Source organism: Ranitomeya imitator, chromosome 9 (assembly GCF_032444005.1).
Source record: "Ranitomeya imitator isolate aRanImi1 chromosome 9, aRanImi1.pri, whole genome shotgun sequence".
Classification (NCBI taxonomy): Eukaryota; Metazoa; Chordata; class Amphibia; order Anura; family Dendrobatidae; genus Ranitomeya; species Ranitomeya imitator.
Genome location: NC_091290.1, coordinates 12,610,561 through 12,622,621, shown reverse-complemented (window position 1 = coordinate 12,622,621; position 12,061 = coordinate 12,610,561). Strand labels below are relative to the sequence as shown.

The following is a 12,061-nucleotide window of genomic DNA, read 5'->3' as shown; positions in this document are numbered from 1 at the left end:
AAAAAATAGTGAGGAAAGAATGGTTGTAGATGACGAGGAAAAAGCTAACATATTAAACACCTTCTTCTCCACGGTATTCACGGTGGAAAATGAAATGCTAGGTGAAATCCCAAGAAACAATGAAAACCCTATATTAAGGGTCACCAATCTAACCCAAGAAGAGGTGCGAAACCGGCTAAATAAGATTAAAATAGATAAATCTCCGGGTCCGGATGGCATACACCCACGAGTACTAAGAGAACTAAGTAATGTAATAGATAAACCATTATTTCTTATTTTTAGGGACTCTATAGCGACAGGGTCTGTTCCGCAGGACTGGCGCATAGCAAATGTGGTGCCAATATTCAAAAAGGGCTCTAAAAGTGAACCTGGAAATTATAGGCCAGTAAGTCTAACCTCTATTGTTGGTAAAATATTTGAAGGGTTTCTGAGGGATGTTATTCTGGATTATCTCAATGAGAATAACTGTTTAACTCCATATCAGCATGGGTTTATGAGAAATCGCTCCTGTCAAACCAATCTAATCAGTTTTTATGAAGAGGTAAGCTATAGGCTGGACCACGGTGAGTCATTGGACGTGGTATATCTCGATTTTTCCAAAGCGTTTGATACCGTGCCTCACAATAGGTTGGTACACAAAATGAGAATGCTTGGTCTGGGGGAAAATGTGTGTAAATGGGTTAGTAACTGGCTTAGTGATAGAAAGCAGAGGGTGGTTATAAATGGTATAGTCTCTAACTGGGTCGCTGTGACCAGTGGGGTACCGCAGGGGTCAGTATTGGGACCTGTTCTCTTCAACATATTCATTAATGATCTGGTAGAAGGTTTACACAGTAAAATATCGATATTTGCAGATGATAGAAAACTATGTAAAGCAGTTAATACAAGAGAAGATAGTATTCTGCTACAGATGGATCTGGATAAGTTGGAAACTTGGGCTGAAAGGTGGCAGATGAGGTTTAACAATGATAAATGTAAGGTTATACACATGGGAAGAGGGAATCAATATCACCATTACACACTGAACGGGAAACCACTGGGTAAATCTGACAGGGAGAAGGACTTGGGAATCCTAGTTAATGATAAACTTACCTGGAGCAGCCAGTGCCAGGCAGCAGCTGCCAAGGCAAACAGGATCATGGGGTGCATTAAAAGAGGTCTGGATACACATGATGAGAGCATTATACTGCCTCTGTACAAATCCCTAGTTAGACCGCACATGGAGTACTGTGTCCAGTTTTGGGCACCGGTGCTCAGGAAGGATATAATGGAACTAGAGAGAGTACAAAGGAGGGCAACAAAATTAATAAAGGGGATGGGAGAACTACAATACCCAGATAGATTAGCGAAATTAGGATTATTTAGTCTAGAAAAAAGACGACTGAGGGGCGATCTAATAACCATGTATAAGTATATAAGGGGACAATACAAATATCTTGCTGAGGATCTGTTTATACCAAGGAAGGTGACAGGCACAAGGGGGCATTCTTTGCGTCTGGAGGAGAGAAGGTTTTTCCACCAACATAGAAGAGGATTCTTTACTGTTAGGGCAGTGAGAATCTGGAATTGCTTGCCTGAGGAGGTGGTGATGGCGAACTCAGTCGAGGGGTTCAAGAGAGGCCTGGATGTCTTCCTGGAGCAGAACAATATTGTATCATACAATTATTAGGTTCTGTAGAAGGACGTAGATCTGGGTATTTATTATGATGGAATATAGGCTGAACTGGATGGACAAATGTCTTTTTTCGGCCTTACTAACTATGTTACTATGTTACTATGTTACTATGTTACTAGTATTTTTTACAGCAACAATTGACAAACCAGAGCACATACCGATGTAATTTTTGGAAATATATCGTACCATACAACATGAAAAAATGGTGTTGTTTTTAGGAGGCAAAACAGACCATTTTTTTTACACTTGTTTGAATTCATCCAAAAGGACAAGTATCAGCATTTTTTTTCTCATGGGGGGGGGGGGGGACAAAGTACTGCAACCTTTTAAGTAGTTTGTTTTTTTTCCATTTATTTTTTATTTTTAATTGTATAACTAACCTATTTATTTTGTATTTTATGGCCATTTGTCTCCGAAACGTTTTGTTTTTTTCTTTGTACTTTTTTAATTTAGTTTTTATTTCATTGTTATTTATTTAGTTGCAACTGGTCTGCAAAAAATAGCATTTCCTTCTTTCTAATTGTATTTTTATTTAATTAAATATTTTATTATTATTTTTAGTGTAATTTATCTCTAAAAAGATCAGGGAAGTGATCAGAGTGTGTTCACACTACTCATTTTTAGGTTGCCGTAAGCCATTTCTTTGTTGAGGGGACGATTTTCTTAATTTTTGACAACGTTTTTTAAGCAATGAACAAAATACTAGAGTATTTTAATGCAAAAACAGTCAGAAAATGCTAAAAAAAAAAAAAAGCAGAGATTTTTTTCTCTTTTTTTTTGTGGGGGGAGGCCTAACTACTGATTTCTATTGTAAAGCATAGTGCAGAAGCTTCCTGAAGAATAATCCGCTCACTTCTTTTAACCGCTTGGCGCTTTTGGAAACCTGAACCCTAAAAAACACAGAAAAATCCAAATATATGAAAAATAATGTAGTTTATCAACAAAAATGAATAGGAAGAGTCTTTCAAGTATTTTCTGATATCTTTTTTTAGGCGATTTGTGGAGCGAACATGCTCTAGAAAAACACCTGAAAAAAAAAAAAAACATAGTGCGAACACTGCCTTAAACGCTTCAAGGACAAGGAAATCACCACAGCACAGTGGTTGCCGATAGCAACCAATCAGAGTGCTTCTTTCGTTTCTTAGAAACCCTTTGCAGAATGGTAGAAGCGACCTGATTGGTTGTCACAGTCAATGGCTCCCCTTCCTGTTTCCTCGGTGTCAACAATCAACCCGAGTCTGACCTGACCAGAGGAAAGTGAACTGATAAAACGTGTCCCTAAATAAGATCAGATAGCGACATTTGTTCTTGATTTCTCCGCTGATCATTGCGTACTGCACATATTTTATTCATGTCGATGAGACAAAGTACTAATGTAGATTTAATGCAGCATTCTTGTAAACCTTGACAAATTCACCAATGTTGTTAGAATCAACCATAGGGGATGCCATTATACCCAGTAGCCTTAAAGGGATATTCCCATTTCCAAGATCCTATCCCAATATGTAGTAGGTGTAATAATATTAAAATTAGCAAATGCCTCCAATTAGATAAGTAGTATAGTTTTAGGGACACTGCGGCTTAAGCCGCTGTCCCCTGACTGCTGCGCCTTCCCCCCGCTCTTTATTGTATGAGATCTCCCCTTGAGTGAACCCAGGATGTATATGGGGTTAACTCCCCGCGGAGGGGGCGGGGCTTATCCCCTGCTCTTGGCGCCAGGAAGCGCCGATGTGCCATCCGATCCCAGGACCCGGACCTGTTTGGGCTGCCGGCATCATGGACCCGCTGGAGAGTGCGGTGAGGGAGAGGATCGGCAGGGAAGGAAGCGCATGGTTAGCAGCTTTGCTGCCCGGGAGCGACTCCTTCCCTGCCATAGTGCAGGCGGCGCCGCCGGAGGGTCGGCGTTCTCGCAGAGCCACCAGGCCTCCGGCACGGCTGAGCCCGCCAGTTTATTCAAGGAAGAGCGCGCGCAGCTCTCGTGCGCGCGCTTCTCCTGCTCTAGGCGCCAGGAAGACTGGAGGGAGCGCTTCACAGCAGGTGGGGGAGACACAGGGGTCGGCAACGAGCGGTATAAGCTGCATCCCCCCTTCTGCCCCGGGCATAACAGGAGGGAGTGTAGGTCGGCGAGTGCCAGCATTGCTAGGCGGAGCTGTGCACTTAGTAGGAAACAACATGGGGGGAGCACAGGGAACTTCTGCTTCATCACAGGATTCAGGGACGGCAGGGAGGGAGACTGAGGCTCCGCAGGGAGGTATCCCTCCACTTTCAAGGAACGTGGGGGATGTTATTGCCAATACTGATAGGAACACGGACACGGCAGCCATAGCACAGCAGAATATGGTTTCACCTCACATAATACTAGCAACAAGTCAGCATAGTGCCTACTCCCAGGCTATTACAGGGGGAGAATCACAGTTTCCACCTTACCCACTCATTTTTAGTACCCCGTATTCGCAAATACCGGGCGGGCAAATTACTCCCTCTCAGGTGGCAGTAGTCGAACACCAGGATGCGCCAGCGTCACGATCTCTGATAGCAACCAGCGTTCGGGCCCCGTTTCAGGGTGCTGGCACCCCGGCTCTGGACAATAGGCAGAGTGCGGGTATCCGCCCCGCGCGCAGATCATCGTCGTCATCATCGACATCCCCCAGAGAGCATCGCAGAAGCGGGCGTAGGAAGCGCGATCGTCATGTTAGCAAACGGCGTTCGTATAGATCTAGGTCCAGCCGGCGTAGTAGACGGTCTAGAGCCTCGCGGTGGCGCTCGCTTTCTTCATCAGATAGTTCTTCAGGCAGGTCACACAGGCAGGAGTCTTCTCGTCGTAGGTCCATACACCGCATGGAGCGGCAAGGCCCGATGACTCCTGTGGCACGGGAAGCAAGTGGTCCGGATACCGGTGCACCGATCGGTGAGTACCCCTTTATCGGGGCATGGGGAGGGGGGAGAGCAAACACCAACCTTTCAGACACAATAGCCGACGCAACTACAGGAAACAGGATTTATGTCAATCCAAAATTGCTACAACCAGCGGGGTCGTGCAGGCAGCCCCCTCCTCCCCGCCCAGATGTGTACAAGGATGGCCTATTTTGTGGTGTCCCGCCCTTAGGGGCCCACTTGAATAGCGACATCAAGGAACAAATTTGGGCCAATGATTTCATTGACATATGGTCTCTGGTTTCCACGGACCAGCAATCGGTTGACAGAGAGAGACGGTTCGGGGATAAAACATATGAACGTAAACCAAAAGTTGCTAAAACCATTAATAACTGGTTGCAAGCTTTTACGGTCTTGGGATGCGTTATGGGGGAAAAGCACCCCGAAAGGTGCTCCGAGCTATTCATATACTTAGATAGTATCTATAATTCCTATAAGGCCCACGGGGGATCAGCATGGTGGAAATATGATGAAGATTTCCGCCGGCGATTGGCCGCCAATCCGCAATTGGGCTGGGGTATGAAAGCTACGGATTCGTGGCTTCGCCTGATGATGTCCCAGAAATCAACCCAATCCTTTCACGGGCCCGCTGCCGGGTCCAACAACAACGCGGCAGCAACAGCCATTCGTAGACCAGGTTCGTGCTGGTTATTTAATGAAGGGCACTGTAAGTTCTACGGGCTCTGCAAATATAGACATGAGTGTTCATCATGCGGAGGCCCCCACCCAGTGGCAAAATGCACACGTCCGCCCCAAAAAGCTATCTCCGGGAAAACCCCCCCTACAGGCGAGGTTAACGACGCCGGTGAGCGTAGAAAGAATGGGGCCGTGGCTGGACAAATACCCCAATAAATCGGCCGCGGGGCAACTGCGTTCCGGTTTCTCCTACGGTTTTTTCATCCCGTTTAATTGGTCACCCGAGCCACAATCAGCCCCTAATTTACAATCAGCGAGGGAATTACCTAACGTATTAGCAGAAAAGCTGGGGAAGGAAATCAGGTTGGGTCGTTTTCGTGGTCCTTTCAATTTCCCCCCTTTCCCTAACTTACGGGTTTCACCCCTGGGTATAGTTCCCAAGAAAGAGTCAGGTAAATATCGATTAATTCATCATCTCTCATACCCCAAGGGCATGTCGGTCAACGATGGTATCCCCAGTGATGAAACAGCCGTCACTTATATTTCCTTTGACAAGGCGGTTGACCTCGTTAGAAATGCTGGCCCGGGGGCCCTTATGGCCAAGTCGGACATAGAATCTGCTTTTCGGCTGCTTCCGGTACATCCGGATTGTCACCACTTACTAGGGGCTAAATTTGAGAACCTATACTATTACGACACATGTCTTCCCATGGGGTGTTCAATTTCCTGTTTTTATTTTGAGTTATTTAGCACGTTTTTGGAATGGGTCGCTCGCAAGATCACCCGGCTAACCGCCATCACTCACTATTTTGATGATTTTTTGATTGTTGGGCCAGCGGGCTCAGATGTATGTGCCGCAGCCCTTGCCCAATTCAAAGATGCTATGGCACAGTTCGGGGTCCCACTTTCCCCTGAGAAGACGATAGGGCCAGTACCAGTGATCACATTTCTTGGGATCGAAATCGACTCGGTCGCCATGGAATTTAGGTTACCGAAGGAGAAAATTGACAAGCTGCTGGATCTCATCAGCGGATGCATTTCGGTTGGTAAGGTAACACTAACTCAAATGCAGTCGCTGCTTGGTTCCTTAAATTTTGCCTGCAGGGTCATGCCAGCGGGCAGGATCTTCTCACGCAGATTGATGATAGCCACGAGAGGAGTGAAACAGCGTCATCATAGAATCAGGATTACAGCACACCTACGTTCTGATTTAAACACATGGAAGCTGTTCCTCAGCGATTACAATGGTAGGACTTGCTTTCAGGAGACAGAATGCTCTAACGTGGACATGGATTTGTTTTTTGCAGCGTCAAGCAACACGGGTTTCCGTGTTCGCTTTGGTAACAAACTGTGTGCTTCGAGTTGGCCTGCCTTCTGGGTTTCCAGGGAGTGGAACGTAGAGGCTACCTTGATCGAGCTTGTCCCCGTGGCAGTCGCCATGGACATCTTGGGTCCTCAATTGGCCAATAAGCGCATTCGCTTGCATCTTCAATCCATTGGCGGGGCGCATGCCATTAACTACCTAGCATCTCCTTCACCGCAGGTTCTAGACCTAATTAGGTTCATAGTATTGAAATGTTTAACGTTTAATGTTTGGCTTAAAGCAAATGCACTAACCGTCAGCAATGAGAGTGTGTCTGGTGTTTTAACTGGCTTTTACTCGCAGGATTTACTGGGACGGCGCCTTCAGGAGCCCTTGGAGGAGGTGGATTGCCCACATTCGATCTGGGATGTCCTGGGGACCTGATGCCATTAATACGTTCATCGATAGCTCCATCAACCTGGAAAGCCTATGGTAAGGCGTGGGAGGAGTGGTGTCTTTTAGCAGACGGCAAACCAGTGGGGTCTTCGGAGGAGGATCGAATGCAGGTGACAATGGCATTTCTATCCAAAATGCATGCCATGGGAGTGTCGGGCTCAGTGGCGCGCAACCGTGTGTCTGCATTAGCGTTCCATTTCAAGCTGCGAGGTTGGCCAGATTCCACGAAACATTTCCTAGTCAGTCAGTTATTGAAAGGTTGGCGGCGAGCGGATAGACATGGTGATAACAGGCGTCCTATATCCTTCGACTTGCTAGTGAGCTTGGTTAAGGCTTTGGAACCTGTGTGCGATTCTAAATACGAGGCTGCGCTAATGTCAGCGGCCTTTGGCCTAGCATTCTTTGGGGCCATGCGGGTCAGTGAGATTGTACCTACGGCTCTGAATAAACCGGGTGGCCTCAGGCGGGAAGACATACTAATTTGCGAGGATGGTATCAGGATTAGAATATGTAAGTCCAAAACTGATCAGGAAGGTAGGGGAACTTGGTTCCCGATATTCGCCATCAACAAGGACATTTGACCATTAGTGTTAATAAAGGATTACATGCGGGTTAGAAAGGACGGTTCCCAGCTTTTCATTCATGAGAATGGGCTTCCCCTAGTGTCGGGCCAATTTTTAGCTATATTGAGACGCGTTTTGTCACGATTGGGAATGCCTGCGGCAGAATTTGGGACTCACTCATTTCGGATAGGTGCAGCGACAGAAGCATCTAGAGCGGGTTTGCTTGAATCAGAGATTCAAAGGGTGGGTAGATGGAGATCCCGCTGCTTTACTAGATACATCAGGCCTGACTTGTTGTTATAAGTGCGAGTGGTTTCGGTTCTATGACATTCGAAACAGTTTCAGTATCATTGGGGGTACTTCGTTGGGTTGTTGATTTATTGTTTATCGCTAACTGTATATTTTATTCCTAGATGGGGTGCGACCCAGCGTCTGGATAGTGGGTCACTCGTACATCTATTGGGCTGCTCGCCGCGCCGAATTGGGCCCAGGAGGGCGATCCTTGGGCTTCAATGATGTCGACGTGTTATGGCGTGGCTTGAGAGGCATGATGTGGTCCCAAGTTCTTCCGGAGGTGGTTCACATTGCATGGGTGGCCTCATCCCCCACCATTGTGGTTATCCATGCCGGAGGAAATGACCTGGCTTCGTCTCCGTTGGCTGAACTACTTACGCTGATCAGATCAGACATGGACAAGTTCCCGAGTTTCTTCCAGTCGATGCGCCTAGTCTGGTCCGAGGTTATCCCAAGGCTGGTTTGGCGGGGTGCCAGGGAATTGAATGCTATGGAGAGATCCAGGCGCACGCTGAACCAGAGGATATCACGTTTCGTAACATTTAAGAATGGTTTAGTTGTTCGGCACCATCGGCTGGAAGGGGACAATTCCGGTTTTCTACTTCCAGACGGAGTCCATTTGAACGAGGCGGGCCTAGATATTTTCCTCGATGGTATTAGAGAAGGGGTAGTTCAGGCGATGCATTCGTGGGGGGGGGGGGGTCGTAGCTCTCTATAGTCGCTCCTCCTTGGCGGAAGGGTGGAGTTTTTGTTGGTGGTGAAGATACCTGCCCGGGAGACCGGATGGCAGTAATCTCCCTACACCCCATTTGTTGGCAGATATTGCCGGTTTAAGCTGCGACCAAAAATATTTACCCAAAGGAAAAGATGGAAATGTTGTGAGCATATTTCCCAATAAAGGTTTTAAAGTTCTGATAACTGTTGTGTGTTCACTGAATGGGAGCAAACGGTCATGGGTCGTAGCAGTCTTAGGGACACTGCGGCTTAAGCCGCTGTCCCCTGACTGCTGCGCCTTCCCCCCGCTCTTTATTGTATGAGATCTCCCCTTGAGTGTACCCAGGATGTATATGGGGGTTAACTCCCCGCGGAGGGGGCGGGGCTTATCCCCTGCTCTTGGCGCCAGGAAGCGCCGATGTGCCATCCGATCCCAGGACCCGGACCTGTTTCCCGCCCTCCCTCCCCTTTTGTTAGAGGTTGGTTAAGTTGCAGCTGCGGAAGGGTGGAGTTTTTGTTGGTGGTGAAGATACCTGCCCGGGAGACCGGATGGCAGTAATCTCCCTACACCCCATTTGTTGGCAGATATTGCCGGTTTAAGCTGCGACCAAAAATATTTACCCAAAGGAAAAGATGGAAATGTTGTGAGCATATTTCCCAATAAAGGTTTTAAAGTTCTGATAACTGTTGTGTGTTCACTGAATGGGAGCAAACGGTCATGGGTCGTAGCAGTCTTTCTGATTAGCTAAGTCGCTTACCCCATATGCAGGGCATTACAGTAGCTAAGGTATCCATGGTTATGACCACTAACTAACTGTCTCCTATTATTATTATTACACCTACTGCATATTAGGATAGGATCTTGAAGATGGGAATACCCCTTTAAAGAAGTATTCCAGCCCCCCCCAAAAAAAACATTTATCACTTAGTCACCGGGGGTCACCAAGTTCTTATCGCTGTCAATTCAAGCCCAGTTTTTGCTTTTGCAAAGTTTTCTTTCTCCTCTTCTTGTTTTTTTTTTTTTGCGGAATGAGTTGTAGTTTTGAATGGCAGCGTTAATTTTTACCATAAATTACATGAAAAACAGGAAAAAATCCCAAGTGAGATAAACTGATAAAAAAACAAAAACAAACGCAATTCTGCCTTTTCTGGCGGTGGGGGTGGAGGGGTGTTATTGTTACAGCAAATATTATGTAGTAAAAATAACCTGGCAACACGATTCCCCAGGTCCATCTAAATGCGACGATACCAAATTTGCATATTTTAAAGCTTTGAATGGTACAGTTTTGGGATACATACAGGGTTTTTATTGCGGTCTTTCTTTAGCGCAGAGTGGCAAGCAAACAAAACGGCAATTCTGGCATATGTATGTGTATATACAGTTCTGTGAAAAAATATTTGCCCCCTGCCTGATTTCCTATTCTTTTGCATGTTTGTCGCACTTAAATGTTTTCAATCACCAAACAAAGATACCGTAAGTATTAGACAAAGAGACACAAGTAATAACAAAATACAGTTTATAAACGAACGTCTTTATTATTATGGGAAAAAGAATTCCAAACCTACAGGGTCCTGTGTGGAAAAAGTACCGTATATACTCGAGTATAAGCCGACCCGAGTATAAGCCGACCCCCCTAATTTTGCCACAAAAAACTGGGAAAACTTATTGACTCGAGTATAAGCCTAGGGTGGAAATGCAGCAACTACCGGTGAATTTCAAAAATAAAAATAGATCATTATTTCCCCATAGCTGTGCCATATAGTGCTCTACACCATTCATATTTCCCCATAGCTGTGCCCCATATAGTGCTCTGCACCGTTCACTGTGCCCCCTAGCTGTGCCATATACGGTGCTCTGCACCGTTCACTGTGCCCCATAGCTGTGCCATATACGGTGCTCTGCACCGTTCATTGTGCCCCCTAGCTGTGCCATATACAGTGCTCTGCACCGTTCATTGTGCCCCCTAGCTGTGCCTTATACGGTGCTCTGCACCGTTCACTGTGCCCCCTAGCTGTGCCATATACAGTGCTCTGCACCGTTCACTGTGCCCCCTAGCTGTGCCTTATACGGTGCTCTGCACCGTTCACTGTGCCCCCTAGCTGTGCCATATACAGTGCTCTGCACCGTTCATTGTGCCCCCTAGCTGTGCCATATACAGTGCTCTGCACCGTTCATTGTGCCCCCTAGCTGTGCCATATACAGTGCTCTGCACCGTTCATTGTGCCCCCTAGCTGTGCCATATACAGTGCTCTGCACCGTTCACTGTGCCCCCTAGCTGTGCCATATACAGTGCTCTGCACCGTTCATTGTGCCCCCTAGCTGTGCCATATACAGTGCTCTGCACCGTTCACTGTGCCCCCTAGCTGTGCCATATACAGTGCTCTGCACCGTTCACTGTGCCCCCTAGCTGTGCCATATACAGTGCTCTGCACCGTTCATTGTGCCCCATTGCTGTGCCATATACAGTGCTCTGCACCGTTCATTGTGCCCCCTAGCTGTGCCATATACGGTGCTCTGCACCGTTCACTGTGCCCCATAGCTGTGCCATATACAGTGCTCTGCACCGTTCACTGTGCCCCATAGATGTGCCATATACGGTGCTCTGCACCGTTCACTGTGCCCCCTAGCTGTGCCATATACGGTGCTCTGCACCGTTCACTGTGCCCCCTAGCTGTGCCATATACAGTGCTCTGCACCGTTCATTGTGCCCCCTAGCTGTGCCTTATACGGTGCTCTGCACCGTTCACTGTGCCCCCTAGCTGTGCCTTATACGGTGCTCTGCACCGTTCACTGTGCCCCATAGATGTGCTCCATATACAGTGCTCTGCACCGTTCACTGTGCCCCCTAGCTGTGCCTTATACGGTGCTCTGCACCGTTCACTGTGCCCCATAGATGCTCCACATTAATCTGTGCTGCCGCTGCTACTGCTGCAATAAAAAAAAAAAAACACATACTCACCTCCCTTGATTGCAGCTCCCGGCGTCTCGTTCCGGCGCCTCCATCTTCCCGGCGTCTCTGCTCTGACTGATCAGGCAGAGGGCGCCGCGCACACTATATGCGTCATCGCGCCCTCTGCCTGATCAGTCAGAGAGCGCAGACGCCGGGAAGATGGAGGCGCCGGCCGGGAAGATGGAGCGGCGCCCGGCGGCTGGAACGAGGACAGGTGAATATGCTATACTCACCTAGTCCTGGCGATCCTCGCGCTGTCCCCTCCTGTCTTCGGCGCTGCAGCTTCTTTCTCTATCAGCGGTCACCGGCACCGCTGATTAGAGAAATGAATAAGCGGCTCCGCCCCTATGGGAGGTGGAGCCGCTTATTCATTTCTGTAATGAGCGGTCCCACGTGACCGCTGAAGAGAGGAAGAAGCTGCAGCGCCGAAGCCCGTGGGACGGCAGGGACAGCGCGAGGATCGCTGGGACTAGGTAAGTATACCTCAGCGCCCTCAGCCCCTCACCCGCCGACCCCACCGCTACCGTGACTCGAG

At 47.8% G+C, this 12,061-nt stretch overlaps 1 protein-coding gene across 2 annotated transcripts; it reads left to right on the top strand.

Annotated features, from left to right (window-relative positions):
- Positions 1–3,500: 3,500 nt before the first annotated feature.
- On the top strand, positions 3,501–9,228 carry LOC138648995 (uncharacterized). 2 transcript variants are annotated; one of them, XM_069739034.1, is made up of 3 exons: positions 3,501–4,583; positions 6,912–7,040; positions 7,981–9,228. In XM_069739034.1, exons 1-3 carry the CDS (start codon positions 3,848–3,850, stop codon positions 8,577–8,579), a joined length of 1,464 nt encoding a protein of 487 aa, XP_069595135.1. In that variant the 5' UTR covers positions 3,501–3,847; the 3' UTR covers positions 8,580–9,228. The 2 variants fall into 2 exon arrangements, with proteins under 2 accessions (XP_069595135.1, XP_069595134.1); XM_069739033.1 differs by lacking the exon at positions 3,501–4,583 and having other exon boundaries at positions 4,743–7,040.
- Positions 9,229–12,061: the final 2,833 nt, after the last annotated feature.